The 22,905-nt window shown below is 41.9% G+C and overlaps 4 protein-coding genes across 4 annotated transcripts in view; 2 read left to right on the top strand and 2 right to left on the bottom strand.

The window, feature by feature from the left end:
• LOC117428840 (mast cell protease 1A-like) overlaps positions 1 to 1,337 on the bottom strand; it is a 5,973-nt gene extending 4,636 nt beyond the window's left edge. Inside the window, exon 1 of the mRNA XM_034911921.2 lies at positions 223 to 1,337. Within this exon, the coding sequence (XP_034767812.2) occupies positions 223 to 298 (76 nt within the window). The 5' untranslated portion in view covers positions 299 to 1,337. The remainder of the gene's footprint in view (positions 1 to 222) is intronic.
• Positions 1,338 to 3,432: 2,095 nt separating this feature from the next.
• On the bottom strand, positions 3,433 to 6,853 carry LOC117966222 (mast cell protease 1A-like). The gene is made up of 5 exons (XM_034911922.2): positions 6,700 to 6,853; positions 6,431 to 6,590; positions 5,617 to 5,746; positions 4,419 to 4,673; positions 3,433 to 3,895 (listed from the first exon to the last, which is right to left on the bottom strand). The coding sequence occupies exons 1-5, from the start codon at positions 6,752 to 6,754 to the stop codon at positions 3,749 to 3,751; spliced, it is 747 nt and encodes a 248-aa protein (XP_034767813.2). The 5' UTR covers positions 6,755 to 6,853; the 3' UTR covers positions 3,433 to 3,748.
• Positions 6,854 to 8,359: 1,506 nt separating this feature from the next.
• Positions 8,360 to 15,938, top strand: LOC117401270 (transmembrane protease serine 9-like). The gene is made up of 10 exons (XM_059013932.1): positions 8,360 to 8,767; positions 9,525 to 9,675; positions 10,134 to 10,275; positions 11,116 to 11,373; positions 11,900 to 12,061; positions 13,776 to 13,896; positions 13,984 to 14,134; positions 14,270 to 14,408; positions 14,908 to 15,174; positions 15,627 to 15,938. The coding sequence occupies exons 1-10, from the start codon at positions 8,707 to 8,709 to the stop codon at positions 15,783 to 15,785; spliced, it is 1,611 nt and encodes a 536-aa protein (XP_058869915.1). The 5' UTR covers positions 8,360 to 8,706; the 3' UTR covers positions 15,786 to 15,938.
• Positions 15,939 to 17,802: 1,864 nt separating this feature from the next.
• LOC131721056 (mast cell protease 1A-like) lies at positions 17,803 to 22,228 on the top strand. The gene is made up of 5 exons (XM_059014134.1): positions 17,803 to 17,961; positions 18,542 to 18,689; positions 19,956 to 20,091; positions 20,825 to 21,085; positions 21,301 to 22,228. The coding sequence occupies exons 1-5, from the start codon at positions 17,907 to 17,909 to the stop codon at positions 21,451 to 21,453; spliced, it is 753 nt and encodes a 250-aa protein (XP_058870117.1). The 5' UTR covers positions 17,803 to 17,906; the 3' UTR covers positions 21,454 to 22,228.
• Positions 22,229 to 22,905: the final 677 nt, after the last annotated feature.

Raw genomic sequence — 22,905 nt, 5'->3', positions numbered from 1 at the left:
TTAAACAACCAATTATCATCTTATTTTTCCATAGTAAATTTGCTATATACTGTATGATGATTTTTCTGTATTTACCATTGTGTTTATTTATGTAGACTTGCCTGCAATTCACAATCATAATATTGTTTGTAAGCAGGTCCAAGTTAAATCATCATTGGCTGCTGCATTTTCGTTGCTACAGAATCAAACAGTCGATACTAAACTACTGAAGCTCATATTTACCTGCAGCCCCGATAGATACAGCAAAAATCCCCATCAAGAAAAAGACCTTCATTGTGGTGCTAGCAACTGCTGTCATGCAACCAAGTCAACTGCAAAGTGTTATGCAGGGAATGAACTTATAGCAACCTCGCGACCACAAAACTGCCCACCAGCGCTGTTTAACTAATCAGAGATCGGCTTATAATGAGAAACCACAGCAGTATAGGCAAGACTGTTACTGTCCAGATTTGCCAAGGCATGGCTAAGGTAGAGATAAACATACATATGTGGTCAAGTGTAGGTACGGTACCCAGTTGTGAGCCTATCCATTTCTTTTAATCAACGTTTGCTCCCCTATGAGAGTTTACTGTGGTATACCGTGGTGACGGCACAGCAAAGTGTTAGCAACATAGCAGTGCACACGTGGTAAACCAGGGTGAAAACCATAGCAGGCATAGTAAATGTGTAGTTTAAACATGGGAACTCAATGAAGAAAACTAAAAACACTAGGGTGCAGGTACACCAGGGATGGAAATAAGACTCCCCATTGCACAGCAGTTTGATCCATTCCTGGTTTTACTATGAGTTTAATAAGACACACCTGAGATTGTTACCTGTGCACACTGTGTCTAATCAAGCTGATTGTAAAACCTGGAATGGGTGAAACTGCTATGCAATAGGAGTCTTATTTCCATCCCTGTACACGATTTGATAAATTGCATTATCAGATCGTGAAATAGCACTGGAACACTGTAATTGAAGCAGACAACCAAATAAGGGTGAGCCACTGCAAATATGCAGAACGAGGAATGAAAATGTGACAGGAAGCTAAAAGGATGGAATCTATAATGGACGTCAAGGCATTCTGGGATACAGGGTTTATTTAGGAGCATTCTGGCTCTTTATGCAAACTGCTCAACTGTATTCAACACCGCTGTGAGAAACTTGAGTTCAGCTTCGAAAAACAGAACATCTTCAGTCTGATATGAAAATGTCTGAATCATGTTTTTTAACACAGTAAATTGGAACAATATTGACATCTACTGGAATAAACTGTCCATTGCACATCATATCGCAGGTGAAATTCATTTTTTGTGTTTGTTGTGGGATGAACATGTTAATCTAATAAAAATGTTGTCCTAAAGAGACACAAAGCAAGCTGGCGGTGAAACTGCTTCTGGAAAGACTCCTGGAAGCTGAATTTGAGAAGTAAGGCTGTTGGTTTTAGAAATGACCGCGAGGGAATGTCGGTGGTATAAATATAAATTGTATTTAAATTGGGTTAGAACGAGAGGGTTGTTTGTCAAAGTATCAGTTTGATACTTCATCCAACGGAGGTCAATTAAATACTGAAGGCTCTGGTTGAAACAAAGTCCTACAGTGGATTGGGCAAAGGTATTAATTCAACAATATAGCGCATAATCTTAACTGAACTGCTCTATTAAATGTGGCTGTGAAACCCTAAGGTTTACTTCCTGCACCAAAGTACCTTATATCAATTGGATGATAAAATCAATGCATTCAAATATAAAAAGTTTTTAAACAATAAAAAAGTAAACAGTGACATCTTGTGGTGAAAACCCCTCATTGACAGTTTCAGATGCAACTTACTTTCTTTACTACAGAAGCCGTAGAGTGCCTTCAGAGTTTTATAGTGGGTCTGAAAAACCACTGCAACGTCACTGTCTGCAAGTATGAATAAAAGAACTGAGAAATGACCTGTTAAATGATTTCAGTAAAAATACACTGACACAGTCAGCAGCATTATAAAGATTGTGTCGGGAGTATAACTGTGTTCCTTGTGCATATTGTTAGTGCGACATGAAAACTACATTAACTGAACTGTCCAAATATTTCACACTGAAGTCTTTCTCTGAGTCTTAACATGATATTGATACATCACTGCGTCGTGAAACCTCTTGTCTTGACGTTTGCAATTCCTTGTTTGTTGGTGTACCTGTCACTAAACTCAGCAGGCTTCAGCTTGTCCAGAACACAGCAGCCAGGCTGCTTTCTCACGCTCGTCTTTCTCAACACATTACTCCAATGCTGGGGTCCTTGCATTGATTGCCATCGAGTTTGCTGGATTGATTTTAAAGTTGCTGTAATAACATCCTTCGTGGTCCTTACAGCCATCCTCTCTCCTAGAGCCACTAACTCTGTATATTCCTGTGTGTGCTTTGAGATCAGGACATTTAGGTAGAGCTCTGTCTGGTTACCATGGAAATGCTTTGTCATACCCCAGTAGCTGACAGACTAACCTGAATCTTTGCTGTATCACTTGCAGCAGCCCTATTTATCTTGCATCCTCAATATATGAGGAGTTACAAGAACCCGCTCCCCACCCACTGTTCTCACTGATGTTATCATGTTCTCAACATACCCAGCCACATCCACCCTGATAAACATTTCCCCTAGTAAGAGCAGCAAACCAGTGTGAAAGCATGGTAAAGCCCAGAGCAGTGTAATAAAACATATTTAGAAATACGGCAGATCATCGTAAACTATGGTAAATGCGTGGTATAACCACAGGAAAACTGCAAAATGACTGTGCAAATTTAGCGTGTTCAGCTTTTATAAGGGTAGCCCTGTGAAAGGAATTCAGACATATCTTTCAGTGCAGTAAATACAGTGTACATACTTGGTAATTATTGTCACCCGAATCCTAGTGCTTTATACATCACACTCGTAGCTGAACCCAGATTCACGTTACAGAGTAACATGGTACATGCCTGAAATATCTAACAGTTATTTTGCAGAGAAATCTCTCTTTACAAGTCATTCTTTTAGAGTGTCTTGCACTTTCTGGGTCATTTCACCTGAACCCACCCTATCGCTGGCTTCTTTTCTGTTAATAACCAATCAGATGTTTCCCCTACATGCTTTCAGCCAGTAACATGCTTTGACCCAGAAGACACTGCTGGGGTGAAATGACCAAGGAAGTAAATCAGCAACAGACTTCCTGGAAAGCAAAGCAAGCAAACTGAGATCTTCGTTTAACCTATTATTAGTTCCGATGTTAGTTTGAAGATGCAAATACACGTTTGCGACAACAAGCGTTTCTTTGAAAACATTTGACACCTACGTAGCTAATCGGAGTGCAGAATTGGGGAGATTTATAGAACGAATGTGTTAGCTACAATTACTTTAAAGGTAACGTTTACAATGTAGTTATCAAGTAATGATAACTTGTCGTGTGTTTATCCCAAATAATTACAGAACAAAATCACATTTGATCAACTCTTTAATTCACTGCCGAGTTTACAAGGCAACAGAGGTAAAGCTAATGCAGCAATGAAGATGTCTTTCTAAAGCACTTTTCAACCACGTTTCCTATTCAAGAATCAAAACCAAGCGAAATGCATAATGCTGCTGATTAGGATTAGTAATAGTGCTCAGATAATACTGGAGTACTTGAATACACACTGCTTGAAATCAATATATATCATGTAAAGCAGGAAACCAATGATTCTTGATCTTTTAGCAAAGCGTGCGGAGCTGCGGTCACTTAGCAGGCTGACTGCAATGGCGATCCAGCTGGACGCTCTCAGTTGTTGGCCAGGGTTTCTTGGATCCAGTCCATGTACATGGAGATCTTTGTGTACACGTCTGGCCTCTTGCTGCATGGCTTACTCCCGAAGGACACGATTCCATGAGCCACGCCTCTGCACACCAGGGGTCCCCCGGAATCTCCCTGGAACACAGAGAACAGCGTGCAGTACAGTAGCACCATGCCTCTGCTGTAAATGCAGCTTGCAGTGCTGTGTGTGATTCACTCGCATTACGGATTGTGGCCCCTGTCGGTTAGGTTAAAAGCTCTATACGCACAAATGCAGACGAGCCCAGCTCTTTTGCACAGTGGTTTAGACGCTCGCTTGCATTGAGTCACGGGTCCACGCCTCTTGTTTCCTGAAACTTCCAAGACGGAGGTCCTGATAGCTGGTGTTAGATCTAATAATGGGTGTGCTGATACTTGTAATCGCCTTTAAAGAGCATTTATCGGCAGCTATTAAACAAATCCATTCACTAACGAGTTGATTTCAAAAGAAGAAAAGCTGTCCTTCCCTCACCTTTACAATCGAGCACCACTCCATGGCAATTAAACTGAGTGTTTTAAAAGCCGTTTGGAAGCTGATATACTGCCATACCAAGGCTGTAAACTGACAATGAAATTCGGTACGCGTACCAGCACCCCCCATAATAAACAGGTTTCGTACCTTACAAGCTCCGTCGTTTGCCGTGCCTCCACATATCATGTACTCTGTGAATTTTTCCTCCCACCTCCTTCTGCACTGTTGCCAGCTGCTCACAGTCACAGCGACCTCCATGAGTTTTTTGGCAGAGTCGGTCCCTGTTACATTCATCGCCCCCCATCCCGCCACAGAGCACTCCGTACCAGGGAGAACGACCTCCAGTTTCCGCGGCAACGGCACCACTTTCACGTTCTCATTCAGGGTGGCGTTGCTTGCCAGCTGTTAACAGAAAATGAGCAGAGGCCAGGAAGGACTGTGGTAACACATGACATAACAGATTTGAAGAGTCCATGCTGGGGTTATTATTAACCATGAGATTTACAAACAGCTGTAAGTGAAAACTTAAGAAGAATTTACATTGGCATAGTAACAAATAAAAAGAACATTATGTATTAGCTGATATGCAAAGGTGAGCAGTAAGACCTGTTTCTTTAAATCTCCACTTACACCTGAAGAAGAGGTATGTGTGGTCTTGAAAGCTAGTGTTTATATAATGTAGTATATTTAATAAGCAGTATCAACTCTTCAAAGCTATTACAACTGTTACTCTGATTCGCCTGGCTAAAACATATCTCTCAGCTTTACAGTAATAATAATAAATAATAATAACATATATTTTTTTATATAGCGTCTTTCATAGCGGACCCCCATCACAAAGCGCTTTACAGAGGTAGGCTGTGAACTGTGCATTATATGCAGAGTCACTTACAACAGGACATTGATTTAACATCTCATCCGCAGGACGGAGCACAAGGAGGTTAAGTGACTTGCTCAGGGTCGCACAGTGTGTCAGTCAGTGGCAGAGGTGGGATTTGAACCGGTGACCTTCTGTCTACAAGCCCTGGACTTTAACCACTGCCTCCAGTAGATGAAGTGTTTCCTGTTTGCACATTTTTACATTGTACTAACATGGTTATTACCCAGACAGGTGTGTTTTTACAAAATTAAAAATGTAAGCTAACGGCCTTGGTAATTGCACTGTATTCACACATGCAATTGTGTATTATTAAAATAAAAAGGGCATTTCGGGGTACTTTTGTAACAGTTTAAGCAAAATAGAACTCTCCCACCACCCTGCAATCCCAATTACATCAGACACGGGATTAAACTAATTTGCAAAATAACAAAAAAGCTGCACGACATCACAAAACACCAGGCGTACCTTCAGTAACATGATGTCGTGATTTGTCTGGCAGTATCGCGGGTGAGGGAGGATCTTCTTCACATGCCTAAACTGCTGAGAATTTTCTTCCTCCAATATTGCATGTGCTCCCAGAACAGCTCTAATCTCTCTGCAGATCACAAAGAGGACAAATTATTATTTGATTATTATTATTATTTATTTCTTAGCAGACGCCCTTATCCAGGGCGACTTACAATTGTTACAAGATATCACATTATTTTTACATACAATTACATTATTTCTACATACAATTACCCATTTATACAGTTGGGTTTTTAATGGAGCAATCTAGGTAAAGTACCTTGCTCAAGGGTACAGCAGCAGTGTGCCCCACCAGGGATTGAACCCACGACCCTCCGGTCAAGAGTCCACACTGCTGCCCACAAATGCAATGAACACTCACCATCTTTACCTTAAACTGAAACTTGAACAAAAGAAGGCGCTTATTTTTCCTGTGTAGGCCCTTTTGTGCACACTGTGTTCTTTTAAGCCATTTTTTAAAGTGACCACCGTCTTTTAATATTTATCCCATCTCAAAGACATACTGAAGACTGAACTAACATTTAAAAAAAAAACTGATGCAATTAAAAAATTAGCAGAATTGCACATGTGGGTCTACATAGGATTTCAGTAAGAATGTGGCCATGGACAAGTTCCTTTCTGCACATGAAGCCCATATGGCAGACCCAATAAAAGTCAAACAAATCCCATTGTAAATACTCCATTGTTTGATTGTCACTTACAGGCAGAATTCCCATCTTCCAGACCCGTGTCCTTTGTAATGAATACTTACTTTCCATTGCAGTGCGCTGCAGTCAAGACAAAGTCTTCCCGAATTAGGAAGCCACCACAGCCGCAGCGACGTCTCCCTCTGCTTATTGCCAAGTAGACCATGTAGGGGCGGCTGTGAGGTATGGCCTCCTTACCCCCAATGATCTCATCGCCAGAAACATCTGTGTTAACAATGGCAAAGAAAATGTAATGTTCACGACTGTCAGAATTTCAATGGAAAAGATAAAACACAGGTTGAAGTTACAAATAAACTGTGGTTCACTTATTTACCTGCCAGCCTGACAGACAGGACAAGAATCCCAAGCAAGCAGAAGCAGCCCTTCATTGTGTGGACAGTGGCTCTCCCCGATCTCTCTGTGCAGGCTAGTCTAAGCTCTGACTGCGAGTCACCGTGCAGGACCGATGCTTATCTACTTCACACCCAGCCACCCAGCCTTTGCATTTTTGCATGAGATTCACGAGATTAAACTGATCTCACACTTTAGAAAACCTGCTCGGGATCTCATTTGCTGATGAAGATATTAGGTTTTGCACCTATTTCTAACCCTCTACCGCATTACATTTTGTTTCTGAGAAGAAGAAAATAATTTTCTACCTTTTCTCACTTCTTCTCTTATATTTATCGAAAAGATTATCTACAGAACGTTTTCCATTTGTTTGAAATGAACTCTTTTTGCAACACAATCACATTTCGGAAATTAAAATAGAGGGAGCAATACAAATTCTGTGTTATGTGTTCTTGGTGATTGATAAGCATCCATATTAATTTTTTAAATTATGAAACGATCAACACATTGAAAGAAAAAGAGAAAACTCATTGCCCTTTACAAGTCCAGCTTCCTAAAAGCATGTCCTGCCTCCTCTTGTGATTGCATCATATTGATCCCTGGTCCTCGCTGGATTGTAAAATATGTTGCTTACTGGCAACATCATGCATTGAAACTGAAATGGTATCATCCAGGGGAGATGATCAAGTTATATTTTGTTGCCTTAAAGCAGCTGTATGCGGTACAGCAGGGCTCTCCAACCCATTCCTGCAGGTTTTCTAGGTGTCTTTATATCATCAATGTCTAAAGATCTGGAACACCTGTTAATCTGAATTAATTAAGCCAATAATTGGTGCAATTAAGTAACTAAGAGATTGGCTGAAATGAAAACCAGCAGACAGCCTTCAGTTGCCAGAGTCGGATACCCCTGCGGTCGAGGGTTAAAACAAATTTCAAACAGACCACTAGAGTCGTAACGAGGCATTTTAGTGCCCAGGGCAGGCAAGCATATTTGCGCCCCCCCCACCACACCACCTCCACCCTCACCCCCTCCCGTTTTTTCCCTCCCACCCATACTGCAATGACATAATGGCATGAAGCATAACTAGAAAGACATAAAATCGCATTTCCAAAAAGAATATTCGTTCTTGTCACTTTTCAGTAATGAGTCAATCTGTGATCGTTGCTGAGGAAGTGACGCGTTCCCTTTTCTAGTGCAGAGGCGCATGTGGTCTTCAGACTATGTTGGGGGGGGCGCGGGGGGGGGGGCTGGTGCTGCCCCGCTCTACTTACAGCTCTGCTGACCACATAACATATTTGCCACTTCAAAACTATATTTGTGTTGTGTTTATACAGCTGCTTGTATTTGTTGACTGTCTTTGCAGTAACACTGGAAGAAGTTTTTGTTGTACAAAATCGAATATGTTGTCATATTAATTAATCAGCCACACTTTAAAACATTTCCAATTGAACCAAAATCCATTCAGAAACAATTGCAGTCTTAGATTTGACTGTTTTCCAATTATGAAAACTTGTGGTTTTGCTGACGAATCCACAGCTATCAGAAGTATCAAGACAATTATCTTAACTGGAAGACCAGAGGATATTCCCAGTAATGTGTCATTAAATCATGTTAACTTCACACATGGCTATGCTTTAACCATGCTGCACTTTGCTATGTACAAATAAAGAACATTAGGGGGTGAAGGTCTTAAACACGGACAGTCTGGCAGTCCATACAGGTTGAATGATATAAACATAAAAGTTATTTTTTGTTTTCAAATCGAATGTTCCTGAGACGGTGCAGGAGCAGCTGCATCTTGCAAGATCATGTGTGAAACCAAAGAGCTGTGCAGGACGCAGCGGTGTGGAGATGATGATCATGCTGCAGCCACAGCTTCCTGTGAGGGGTGTATAAAGGCTGGTCGGGTCCGGCTCATCTTCTCATCAGCCCCCCTGCAGACCTGCCGTCCCCCCAGAGCATCACTGCAGCCCCAGCCTGAAGAGCGACATGAAGCCCCTGACCCTCCTGCTGGGCTTCACGGCTCTCCTGCACTCTCTCACAGGCGCCGGTAAGGAGATACAGTCTAGTCACGTTTCAGCTTGCAAACTGATCTTTATCAATGCATTATGAAGTTAATTGCACAGAATGTGTGTCATTACCTTGCAGAAACTACAGAAAATAGTAGAACTGTGTGAAAACTTCTAAGAAACTCAATTTGTTACATAGACAGTACGTGCAGACTGTGGGAAGGATCATTAGCACAATGTATTACTTTTTTTGAAAGCAAAAAACATCGAAGATCATTCTAAAACAAACTAGAAACAATTTAAAATGATTTCTCTAAATGAAATGGCCCAGTCGTTTGCTTCTCGTTTGGTATCCTTATTGAGTTTTTCCTTTACAGAAAAAAAAAAAACGTGCAAATGGTGATTTGGAGTAGAAAGCCTTGAGAATCCAACTCGCACTGTGCGATCGATTCTAAAATGGAAGAGCCGTGGACCCTGTCTCTGTGTTCACCATTCTAAAATGGAAGAGCCATGGATCCTGTCTCTGTGTTCACCATTCTAAAATGGAAGAGCCATGGACCCTGTCTCTGTGTTCACCATTCTAAAATGGAAGAGCCATGGACCCTGTCTCTGTGTTCATCATTCTAAAATGGAAGAGCCATGGACCCTGTCTCTGTGTTCACCATTCTAAAATGGAAGAGCCATGGACCCTGTCTCTGTGTTCACCATTCTAAAATGGAAGAGCCGTGGACCCTGTCTCTGTGTTCAAATTCTAAAATGGAAGAGCCATGGACCATGTTGTGTTCCGTTGTATTTCAGCATCAGTGGACTCCAGGATTATAAATGGACACGAGGTGACGCCCCATTCAAAGCCGTACATGGCCTCGTTGCAAATAAAGGGAAGCCATATTTGCGGAGGGTTTCTCGTGGGGAAATCCTTTGTGATGACGGCGGCTCACTGTTTTACCAGGTAGGGGTCTGCAGTACTCTGAGCAGTGCGGAGACCAGCATGGGCTTTTCATCTTCCAATATAATCTGAAAAAAATACGCCAATATTCTTTAATGTCAAATCAGCTGGAAACTAAAAGTATAATTTGTATCAACTTTTCAGGAGTTAAAAAAAATAAATAAAAAGTATAAAAGTATGTGTTAGCAGACTGCAGTAGAATATCTTCTTTATTCCAGAATCAATGTGGTATCTTTTTGATGCAGTCGTTTATATATTCTGCTATATGAACGAATACGAACATTGTAATGTTTGCCTCTGATTACGTTTCAAGCAGTGCTTGTTTAAATCTCTTAATATTCATACCAGCACTAACTGACATAGATTTATGGAACTAGACACTAATACTGATACCAAACAGAAGACCACAGCGAGTTAGTGCTGCAGAGTATTAGAGTCTTGTTTTTGGTCATATTTTCCAGGGGCGTGGAAATGACTGTGGTTCTGGGGGCTCATGACATCATTAATAGGACTGAGAGAACACAGAGGATTGCTGTGAGATTTTATCACCTATACCCTGGATATGAGAACAAGACTCTGCAGAATGACATCATGCTACTGCAGGTACAGCACTTAAATAAGCTACAATAGATAATAGATATATTTGTATATAGTGGTTTGTGGTGTTACAATGTAATGCGTGTGTAATTACAGTGCAATGCCACCAAAGCATGTTGAGCACAGTGTCATTTAAAAGGACTCATTCATAAAACATTTATAACTGTGTTATTTAAGATAATGCCAGTTTAAAACACCAATTATTTTAATGACACATTTCTGGTGCACAGCTTTCTGATGTGTTACAGCAAGGTCTCTTATAAATGCATTACGTATGTGTTTATAACACTATTGCAACAGCCTGCTGTTCCATGCTGCTCTAGAAAGAGTGCAAAGAAGAGCAACCAGAATTATCCCGGGTTTAAAAGGCATGTCGTATGCAGACAGGCTAAAAGAATTGAATCTATTCAGTCGAACAAAGACTACGCGGCGATCTGATTCAAACATTCAAAATCCTGAAAGGTATAGACGATGTCGACCCAGGGGACTTTTTTGACCTGAAAAAAGAAACAAGGACCAGGGGTCACAAATGGAGATTAGATAAAGGGGCATTCAGAACAGAAAATAGGAGGCACTTTTTTACACAGAGAATTGGGAGGGTCTGGAACCAACTCCCCAGTAATGTTGTTGATGCTGACACCCTGGGATCCTTCAAGAAGGTGCTTGATGAGATTCTGGGATCAATAAGCTACTAACAACCAAACGAGTAAGATGGGCCGAATGGCCTCCTCTCGTTTGCAAACTTTTTTATGTTCTTATGTTCTTAATAACTGTGCAGCTTTGTTTGTAACATCCCTTATAACACATGAACAGAACTGAAGTGTAACTCTTTGATTTTTGGAACAGCTTCAAAAAGAGGCTCAACTGGGCAGCAGGATACAGTGCATTCCACTTCCAAAGAAGGATAAAGATGTGAAACCAAATACAGAGTGCATTGTAGCTGGATGGGGCGCGACCACAACAGGGGGGGAGGCAAGCTCCAGACTCCGAGCGGTCAATGTCACCGTGGTAGACAGGAAAGTTTGCAAAACTGCATGGAGGGGCTGGATAACACCAAGGATGATGTGTGCTGGAGGAAACGTTGGCAAACGAGGCTTTTGTCAGGTACGTTCCGGACAGCCTGCTCGGTATGATACTTTAGGTTTTGTAATCCACCTATAGAGCTGCTTTTTAATCTCCTCTGTCCTTTTGTTCAGTATACCGAACATGTTTCATCTGAAATTGCCCGCGCTTCCGTCAGCCAGAGAGCCCTCGGGTACGGACATTCAGAATAGTAAATGGTCAATATTTCAGGGTCCCAAATATTGGTGTTTTTTGTGGTCTCTTGTCAAGCAAATAACGCGTTTCACAGGCAAATTCCGTTTTCTCTTGATCAACCTGGTCTCAGGATGTAGACGTTCCTGGCTCGTCCAGGCGGCCAGGCGGTGGACTCTCAAAACAAGCAGGTTTGATGCCAAATGGTTTCTTCTGCATCATCAATAAAACATTTCCTTAAACTCAAACTTCTGTGTTGTGGGTTTTTTTTGTCCTGAACTACTGAACATTTAGTTTGTGAATAAAGCAATGTTCTAGCTGTGTGTGTCTCTCTTGGCTCGGCTGAATATGTGAACTGATCTCTTTGCTCTTTCAGGGGGACTCAGGGGGCCCTCTGGTGTGCAACAGCAAGAAACCTACAGCTGAAGGAATCGTTTCATTCAATGAGTTGAAAGCCTGTGACAACCCACAAACACCAAACGTCTACACACAGGTGTCCAAGTACCTGCCCTGGATCAAGTGTATAATGGGAAGCACAAACTGACAGAGCAGCCAGGCGCTCAGTGTAATAACCGTGTGCAGTTCTCCACATTGCAAATGGGTATAGTTGCACAGTGTTAACCTTTTTTCCCAGTTGGTTGACAATCACATGCATGCTTTCACTCCTTCAGTGCATCTGTGCAATGTTATAACAAAGCTATTTGAAAAATAAACTGTTTTAAAAATAAAGTCGCACTTTTAATCACGCTATAGACGTGCCCTTGTGTGGTTTCTTTTTGTATAAGTGATTGAAATATTTTCACATTGTTTGATGTATTAAAATGATGCCTGTTAACACTTGATGGGTGATAAAACTAGACAATAGAAACAGTAGGTGTTTTATGGTAACACAAGACAGAAAACTACTGCAAAACCACTGTGACACAACACTGTTGCCTTTAAGAAGCATTTACTGGCAGGTATTCAATACAATTCAGTTAAATCAATGGCAATTAACTTCTGCATTGAGTGTTTTAAAAGCAGATTGTTGGAAGAACAGTTTCTGACAATTAAATGAATAATAGATGTATTGATAAATACTTCTGAAAGGCAATTCCGAGTACGAGTAACACATTTCTGCACATATATATTACAAACCTGTGTGGCCTGCAGCGTAGTGTTGGCAGTATCTTTGACTTACTGCCTAACAGACCATGAAATAAAGTCACACTTGCTTTGCAGAAGTAACACCTCCCGTAGCGCGTTTGGAGATGGTTGTTGACTAAGTGCTCCTCCACACAGGGTGAGAGAGAGAGTGAGTGAGGGGGCATTGCGTAGAGGGAGGAGGGGAAGGGTCCTGGAAACAGGTGAGAAACAGACAAGCCCTCACTAAAGGAGGCTGTGTGGTCCAGTGGGTAAAGAAAAGGGCTTGTAACCAGTAGGTCCCTGGTTCAAATCCCACCTCAGCCACTGACTCATTGTGGCTCCCTGAGCAAGTCACTTAACCTCCTTGTGCTCTGTCTTTCGGGAGAGACGTAGTTGTAAATGACTCTGCAGCTGATGCATAGTTCACACACCCTAGTCTCTGTAAGTCGCCTTGGATAAAGGTGTCTGCTAAATAAACTAATAATAACAAAAAGAAAACCCGTGAGCAGTTTTTATTACACATCAGGATCAGACAGATAGATGTTTTAATTTGAACTTCCCCACACAAAACTGGTCACAAGGGGGTGCTGGAGAGCTGTGCAAGCTTACCTGCACTTTCCTTTACTGATATTTCAAACTCAACATTATAGGTAGAAACGTGGTGCTGCTGCTTCCTGGTTTCTCATCACTTTCTGCACAATGTATTTTTCAACCTGTAACTGCAAGTGCTGTCTCCTGCACAGCAGACAAGAGTAACAGCATGAGCTATGTAGTGTGTTCTTTTCATTTGAAATAAAACATGATTTATAATAAGTTCATACACCCAGGCTGCTGATCCTGTTTCTTCGCCTCATTCTCTCCTTGCCCATGCAAAGTGCTCACAAGATGACTCCTGAGAGTGAACCCTGCATATGAACTTATACAAGTTAACTTAATAGATCTGGAAGCATTTGAAGTTATTGTAGCCACATCCTGGAGGAGACCTGTTTGCTGAGGGTCGTATCTAATGCGTAAAACCAAAGAGCTGGGCAGGACGCAGCGGTGTGGAGATGATGATCATGCTGCAGCCACAGCTTCCTGTGAGGGGTGTATAAAGGCTGGTCGGGTCCGGCTCATCTTCTCATCAGCCCCCCTGCAGACCTGCCGTCCCCCCAGAGCATCACTGCAGCCCCAGCCTGAAGAGCGACATGAAGCCCCTGACCCTCCTGCTGGGCTTCACGGCTCTCCTGCACTCTCTCACCGGCGCCGGTAAGGGATTACCTCTCATCCTCATGGGTTGGGTACGGGGTCATTTTTTTTTTTTAACACAGCTTGTGGATTGAAATTGTCTTTCAGCATCTTTCGATTCAGGGATCATCAATGGAAAAAAGGCTCAGGGTAATTCTCTGAGTTACATGGCATCTATACAGATGAATGGAAAGCACAAATGTGGAGGATTTCTGGTCAAAAACAACTTTGTGATGACTGCAGCCCACTGTAACGTCAGGTAAGCATTACTACCCCCTCGGTACATTTGATCAGATAAGCCTTTTTAAAAAGTGGTGCCATGTTTTCTTGCCCTGATAGAGTTCATTGATAGAGTTTACGCAGTATCCAATTCAAGACATTATTGTTTTTGCAGTGGCAAGGGTCTTACTGTTGTTCTGGGTTCCCATAACCTCAATGAGGTTCAGGATTCTCAGAGGTTCTCTGTGGCGTCCATCACCAGACACAACAAGTACAGTAGGAAATCTCTTCAAAACGACATCATGCTCCTTCAGGTACTAAACTTCTCATCCTGTATGTTGGTACACCTGTTAACAAACTGTTAGCACACAGTACGAACACATTGGTGCAAACAGCAAGGGGCTGTCATATGGGGCCACATGTTTCTTAGCTTTTTTACTTTAGTCCTTTCATGCACAGAGACCTCATATAGGGACATATGTATATCTGTTTCTATTTCAGTTAGAGGGAGGCTGGGATTCTTGGGGTGAGGCTACAGCGCCTCCCTATCAAACGCTTCCCTTTTTCCAAACGTTTGGAGTTTCTTTCTCCTCCTCTACCCCAGTTGTGTCTCCCTTTAGGGGGTTGATGGTACCGTCAGAGGCTCACCTCAAAAAAGGGCAGCTCCAACCGGCCATAAGACAAGAAGCTGGGCCACAATGCTGCAATAAAACACTACATCTAATAAATGTCATTATTTCAAATATTTATCTGAGCTGCTGCTTCGTTCGTTGAATTTGTAAAGAAATTGCTTTCACTCTTGTTTCCAAACAGCTTAAAACCCCGGTTAAACTGAATAAAAAGATGAAACTGGCCACGCTCCCAAAAAAAGAGAAGTTGCTTAAGAAAGGAACCAAATGCATAGTAGCAGGATGGGGTGCGACCAAAACTGAGAAACCGTCAACCACCAACCTCCAGGTCGTCGATGTGACCGTAGTGGACAAAGAAGAGTGCAAAAATATCTGGAATAAATTCGAAAAAGAAATAACGGCCAATATGATCTGTGCTGGGGGCTATAATACAGACAATGGCGCCTGTCAGGTGTGTACTGCAGTATACTTCACTGATTACACTCTTCTTTAGAAACAGACAATGAGCACAAACATCATACAGAAGCCAATTTAAGAATTGCACAAAATCAGGGATGGAAATAAGACTCCTAATGCATAGCAGTGTCACCCATTCCAGGTTTTACTGTGAGCTTGATTAGCCACAGTGTATTGGTAACAAGCTCAAGTGTCTTTATTAAGTTAATTATAAAACCAGGAACGGATCAACCCGCTATGCAATGGGAGTCTTATTTCCATCCCTACATAATGGCTGTATTCATAAAGCATTTACCCAGTGGAAGAAACTCCTTCATGCAAATCTGTGATTCTATACTGTTAGCAGGTTTTCCTTTCACAATACAAAAAAAACTAGTGATGCTTACTCTAGATTGAATATTCACACTTCGTTCAATATTTCTTTTAACTGTGTCCTTTTAATCGCAGGGGGATTCCGGTGGTCCTTTGATGTGCAATGGCGTGGCAACAGGAATCGTTTCATTTAATCGTCATGGAAACTGTCTCTATCCAGATGTTCCAAATGTTTACACAAGCGTTTCCAGCTACCTGCCCTGGATCAAGAAGATTTTGAAAAAAGCAAACTGAAGTTCTCTAGTGCGTGCATGAGCACAACTTTTGGCTTGAGCAAGTTCAGCAAATTAAAATGCATCTTTGAGTAATTAGATTTGTTTTTATTATTTTATAGCTGCTTCGAATCAGCCAACAATGTGGTTTGCTTTTGTTCTGTATGTAGCTTAATATGGAGTTTGTTAACTGTTAATGTTCCTCTGTAAGAAAAATGTTTTGTCATTATACAGCAAATCAATAAATAAAGGCAATTATACAATCTGAATCGATGTCATTAATGAAGTTAATGAAATCAATCCACTAGATACAAAGTATCTCAAACCACAGGGTTACATACATGCATGCATACATACATACAAAGTCTGGAAACAACAAATGATTCACAGCAAGACTAGGGCTGCAGATTGTATTGCTTATTTTTCCTCACTCAGGCCCTTATCTTTAAAAATATGCTCAATATTTTAATGAGCAAGATGTCTCACAAGTAGGATGATCCCCCAAAATGTTCTCCTTTTTCTAGGAAAGCTGCACAGCTGCGGGTGGGGAGTTTGTTGCCTGATAACTTCATGCGTGTGTGAAGATGCTGACAGCATGATAATCACACGCTGGTAGTTTGACCAGAAAAACCACATCCAGAGAACAAAGTACTTCTCTCTAATCTCGAAGTCTGTCACATCACAATGAGACTCACACACTGAACTAACCTTTTGCTAGTCAGATTCCTGTAGACATGCAGAAGTCTTGTTACTGGAAACGAATGTTTCAGAAATTTCTGAAATGATGCTCGCTGGGGTCCCGGTAAAGAAACATGTGCTGTGACTTTGCTTTATTCTAGGAAGGGATTGCTGGAGCACAAGTCAGGAGGGATTATACTTTTTGTATTGCAACAGCTACCGTACTTTATTGCAATGACTCTGGGGAATCAGCCAGGATTGCAGCGATCAGAGGGTTTCCCAGGAAAACCACACATTGGAGGTCAATGCTGGTTGCTCGGAAATAATCCAGCTGTGGCTTATCCCAGCAGGGTAGCGTTTCATCGAATCAAACCCTACAGTTTCTTTTAACTACTGAATAGCTGCTAGCTGAATATCATTGATGCTTCACTGAAAATTACACAGTCCAAAAACAAAGATCCTTTAACCACTGAGTCCTAAATAAGAAGTTTATTTAAAAAATAGGAATAAAACTGTACCATTTCATTATTTAATTAGCATCACACACACACGCACACACACGCACACACACACACACACACTGTCACAATCGAAACATACAGTACTGTGAAACGCTACAAACACTGTAAAACTACTGAACAAAAAAGAGATCAAAATTATAATTACAGCTCTACTGCCTTGAACTCTTTCACTTTGTGTCAGTCTTTCTGTGCTAGAAAGATTACTTCATTGGAGCAGAAAACCTCATGAAAAGCTAGAATGTACAAGAAACGGTTTTTCTGATGTGGTTAAAGGCTTGGTTAGCATGAAGACCACCCCTTCTCGTTCTCGGAGTTCAGTGTGGTGTCCATCTCAGGCTGCAGCAGGTACTGTAGAATGGTCACAGGCAGGTTCGTGTGCACCTTCGCAAAGGTCAAAGATGCGGCCACAAGTCCACTTATGCTAACGCAACATGAATCTGATCATGACTGATAGATAAGTACAGCGCAGGCGCTGTGGACTATCAAGGAAATGGAAATAAAATGCTGAGAAACACTGAGAATAATTTTGGTTTAAATTGTTATTGTTTTCAAAGAAATGGTGTGGGGAAAAATACAGGACATACATATACGGTACACAAGACGTTTTAGCTTTACAATTCAAACCAAAAAACATAAATAAAATCGCCGGGAATCAGGAAACGAATCGTGCCAAGATCATTTTTGTTGCAGTGCATTTTAGAAATATGCTGCCCTACATTTCTCCTATTCCATCGACCCTCAGCCTTGTGGTCTAACGAACCTCCATCCCCCCCCCCCCCCCCAGCAGCAGTGTTGTGAAATCAGGATGGGGGGGGGTGAAGCGTCGGACTGGGAGGTGTCATCATCTGTTAAGATTCCCCGTCTCTTCACGGCCACACCACAGAATAAAAAGAATCTCTTCATCTGCAAATCCATTCCTGAGAGCCCAAGCAAGGACACAAAACATGGAGCCTTCTCTCTTCGCTTGGTCGCTGTTGCTACTGTCGGCTGCATATTCCTGTAAGTATGCTTTTTATTAAGATGAAACTTTTTTTTAAATGAACTGGCTGCAGCAGCTGTTTTCTCCAGGCTTTTCAAAGCGTCACTGTTTTCAATTTGCTTCTTGAGCTTTTCACATAGGGGAGAGGGGATAGGAGGATGCCTTCAGACCCACAAAAAAAAGAGCTTTAAGAGTTTTCAGGAAAAGCCTGAGAGCTGTTCAGGACCTGAGCATTAGACACAGGAGGCCTGCTGACTCACCACAAAGTTTGTAAGAATGTTGCCTAGGCCAGGGATTTAAGAGGAAAGACCATGAAAGCTACCAGCCCTGTAACACAAGTTCTACAGTGAGTGGAATCTCTCTCCCATCCTCTTTCACCAGATTCCAAGTCCTGTTACACTGCCACAGAACAGCAGAGTACAGTCTGGATAAACAAAATAGCATAGCAGCTATCGCTCTCAATGCTCCCAGCTGTAGTTACTGCCTTAAATAGTGTGATTGAGGTTAGCAGCAATTGTCACAGTTTTGGTTTGAGTGTTTTTTTATTTAAAAAGTAGCTGATCCATGATTTAAAGTATCGGTTTATGTTCTCTCCCGCAGGGCCGGTTCCGGACAGCATAGTTGGAGGTCACGAGGCCCCCCCACACTCCCGGCCCTACATGGCGTCGCTGCAGATTAATAAGGTGCACCAGTGCGGGGGGGTGCTGGTGCGGGAGGACTTTGTGCTGACAGCGGCACACTGCACCGGGTGAGCCCAGCCTAACACAGGGGCGGCGATCCTGCCATCAGTGCACAGGACTGCTCTCTTAGCACAGATCTTGAGACGTACACTCCATGCTGAGCCCCAAAGAGGCAAAGTGAAGTTTACAACTTAGCACTGCAATTTCAGAAGCGTTTCTACTTCTGCATTAATTATTATTATTATTATTATTATTATTATTATTATTATTATTATTATTATTAGTTCCTGATGATTTTACTTAAGAGATCATTCCCCTTGAACTTTTTTCGATATTGTAACTTCTGATACTGTAAGGAAGCAATGTGGGTGTGTGCAGTAGACCTGCTTTGTCTAATTCTTCGCTGTGTTTCGTTGTATTGCAGGAGGCTCACGGTTGTGCAGTAGACCTGCTTTGTCTTATTCTTCTCTGTGTTTCGTTGTATTGCAGGAGGCTCACGGTTGTGCAGTAGACCTGCTTTGTCTAATTCTTCGCTGTGTTTCGTTGTATTGCAGGAGGCTCACGGTTGTGCAGTAGACCTGCTTTGTCTAATTCTTCGCTGTGTTTCGTTGTATTGCAGGAGGCTCACGGTTGTGCAGTAGACCTGCTTTGTCTAATTCTTTGCTGTGTTTCGTTGTATTGCAGGAGGCTCACGGTTGTGCAGTAGATCTGCTTTGTCTAATTCTTCGCTGTGTTTCGTTGTATTGCAGGAGGCTCACGGTTGTGCAGTAGACCTGCTTTGTCTTATTCCTCGCTGTGTTTCGTTGTATTGCAGGAGGCTCACGGTTGTGCAGTAGACCTGCTTTGTCTAATTCTTCGCTGTGTTTCGTTGTATTGCAGGAGGCTCACGGTTGTGCAGTAGACCTGCTTTGTCTAATTCTTCGCTGTGTTTCGTTGTATTGCAGGAGGCTCACGGTTGTGCAGTAGACCTGCTTTGTATAATTCTTCGCTGTGTTTCGTTGTATTGCAGGAGGCTCACGGTTGTCCAGTAGACCTGCTTTGTCTAATTCTTCGCTGTGTTTCGTTGTATTGCAGGAGGCTCACGGTTGTGCAGTAGACCTGCTTTGTCTAATTCCTCGCTGTGTTTTGTTGTATTGCAGGAGGCTCACGGTTGTGCAGTAGACCTGCTTTGTCTAATTCTTCGCTGTGTTTCGTTGTATTGCAGGAGGCTCACGGTTGTGCAGTAGACCTGCTTTGTCTGATTCTTCGCTGTGTTTCGTTGTATTGCAGGAGGCTCACGGTTGTGCAGTAGACCTGCTTTGTCTAATTCTTCGCTGTGTTTCGTTGTATTGCAGGAGGCTCACGGTTGTTCTGGGGGCTCATTCGGTCACACAGAGAGAGGCGTCTCAGCAGATATTCAGTGTGCAAAAGTGCTACAGGCCCCCGAAATACAGAGAGGGCGTTCTGAAGCATGACATCATGCTGCTGAAGGTAAGCCTTCATTCCGGTCTCTAGGGATCAGCTGCAGATCCTGGACAATGGAAACCTGCCCAATATACTAGGAGTTTAGTCAGTGGTTCTGTTTTGTGTTTTGCAATTTGATTATAATCAATGTCATTTCAATGTCTTTCTTACACGCCCCCTTCACTATGCTGTGGTGTTTTTAATCATTCGGAGTTGTCCCACGTTCTGTTTCTTCAGTTATTATTATTATTTGTTTATTTAGCAGACGCCTTTATCCAAGGTGACTTACAGAGACTAGGGTGTGTGAACTATGCATCAGCTGCAGAGTCACTTACAACTACGTCTCACCCGAAAGACGGAGCACAAGGAGGTTAAGTGACTTGCTCAGGGTCACACAATGAGTCAGTGGCTGAGGTGGGATTTGAACCGGGGACCTCCTGGTTACAAGCCTTTTTCTTTAACCACTGGACCACACAGTGTGACCTTTCCCCTCTGCCAGAGTGTAGGCAGGGCGGAAGTCCATGCACAGATATAGAGAAACAGATTAGGAATAGGTACATTCATTATTGTTAATGTTTGTTAATTATTGTTAATGTTTATATATATATATATATATATATATATATATATATATATATATATATATATATAAACATTAAACATTAATTTAAAATACATAATTACAGATATATAGTATAGAGTTACATGCATATTTACTGTTAAGAAAAACGTACATGATGAAAAGGGATTTCTTTTACAGCTGAATCGAAACGCCACTTTGAACCGCTACGTGCAGCCGATCCCTGTAAAGAGCCGCGGAGACGTGGCAGCGGGAACGGCGTGCAGTACTGCGGGCTGGGGCGACGTCACCGGCGACGATACCTACCCTGATAAACTGCAAGAGGTGCAGACGACCGCCCTGAGCAGGCAAGAGTGCGGCAAACGGTGGATGAGACATATCAGGATCGACAAAACCATGACCTGCGCTACAGACCAGGGCTCTGTCAAAGGCTTTTGCTCGGTGTGTAATGCCATATAACCGTAATGGGGATTCGAAGCCCAAAAAAACACGTTATATTCTGATTTATTGCCACCTGCTGGACTTGCACGGAATTGCATCTAAACTCTGCATTAAACATCAGTGAGTGTTTAATTTAGGCACACAACAAAAACCAAGGTGGTCGACACTGGATTAATTGATTTACTAATGACTCCACGTGTCCGTGTTGTTTCCAGGGGGACTCCGGCGGGCCGCTGGTTTGTGGAGGTGCTTCGGTGGGCGTGGTTTCCTTTTCGGGTGCGAAGTGCGGAGACCCCACGTTCCCGGACGTTTACACGCGGATCGCCAGTTACAGAAATTGGATTGAAAAAGTGATGAGCAGAAAGTAATCTGAGGAGACGAACAACATTCACCACCGTGCGTCTCGCTGCCAGCGTCTAACTACACGCAATCAGAACTGTAATATTCCGGTTTTTTTTTTTGTTTGTTTGTTTTTTACATAAAATTGACATTTAGTTGGCCATTAAATATCCCAAACTGTAACCATTAGAGGTTAAGATCAGGTGCCCGATTTAACACTATTTGACATTAAGTTTAGAGAAAGGGGGTAGTGTTCTAAAGACTTCAGGGTTGGACATAAGACTCCTATTGCATAGCAGCTTCACCCATTCCAGGTTTTAATACAAGCTTGATTAGTCCCAGTGTATAGGTAACAAGCTCAGGTGTGTCTGACCAAACTAATAGTAAAAACAGGAATGGATCAAAATGCTATGCAATGGGGGTCTTACTTCCAGCCCTGGAATCTGGGCTCTGAAAGACAATCTGCACCTAGATCCATACTGAGGTTGTGTTTCATCAAACCCCCCATAGTGTGTTGTTATTGTGTGGTTTTATTTTTGATGTATCACAGCGTGATACTTGTGGCTGCTCTGTAGTTTACAATACAGTACACTTGACTTTGTTTTTTTAAACTTCTGGGGTAGCAGAATGTGATTCTTGTTGTGAAGGATGTTTTATTTTTGTAAATGTATATTTTTTTTCCAAAAAGGAAACAATGCACTGCAGTTTTTTTTATATATATTGTTTTATATAAAGTCATAGACAAAGGTGAAAAACATAATAAAATCGTTTAAATTGGATAATAAAAAGGCAGGAGTTGCTTCACTTTTGAAGACGGTTATTATTGCAGAGTCTGGAGTAACGTTGCACAACCTGATGTGTCCTCAACTCCCAGAACCGGACTTCTGTTCTTTAAATTAACGGCTATGGTTTTTTTTACAGTTGCAATTTCCATCTGCAGCAGTGTATGCGGTGTTGCATGAGCAATTATTTAGGAAAGTGTTGTAAACTTTACATAAGAAAAGCTAGCAAAAGCATGGCGAAGCACATGTTAAAAAATCAACTGTACCGTGAATGAAAAAGTGCTGCAGACTGCAGTCAAACCATTGCTGGTACAATTATATTTCTATTTAATTATCTTTCCACACCTTTTTTTTTTTTTTTTACAAAAGCAGGCTTTTGAACAGAGCTGACTGCTACATAACTTCAATAAGAGAAACCCAACAGTGCAGCCTAGTGTACTGGATTCAGATTTACAATGGAAAGATTGATTTATTTTAAAAACCTGACACGCTTTCCTAAGCAGTTTGCTTGTACTGCTTGAACACAGCAAAGGGAATAGCATTTTCTATTACTGTATTGTGAAGTTGATTCTATGAAGCAGTTTTTAATTCTGCAGCACTGCAGGATGCTGGAGGGTATAGATTTTAGGGAGCAGTTGGTTTCCATGCTCGGGCATTGAATCCATTCATAAATATAGGTATATTTAAAGTTTTGTGTAT

The sequence above is a fragment of the Acipenser ruthenus genome, chromosome 47 (assembly GCF_902713425.1).
Source record: "Acipenser ruthenus chromosome 47, fAciRut3.2 maternal haplotype, whole genome shotgun sequence".
NCBI lineage: Eukaryota > Metazoa > Chordata > Actinopteri > Acipenseriformes > Acipenseridae > Acipenser > Acipenser ruthenus.
Note: the sequence above shows the minus strand (reverse complement) of the source record. Positions and strands in the feature narration are given on the sequence as shown.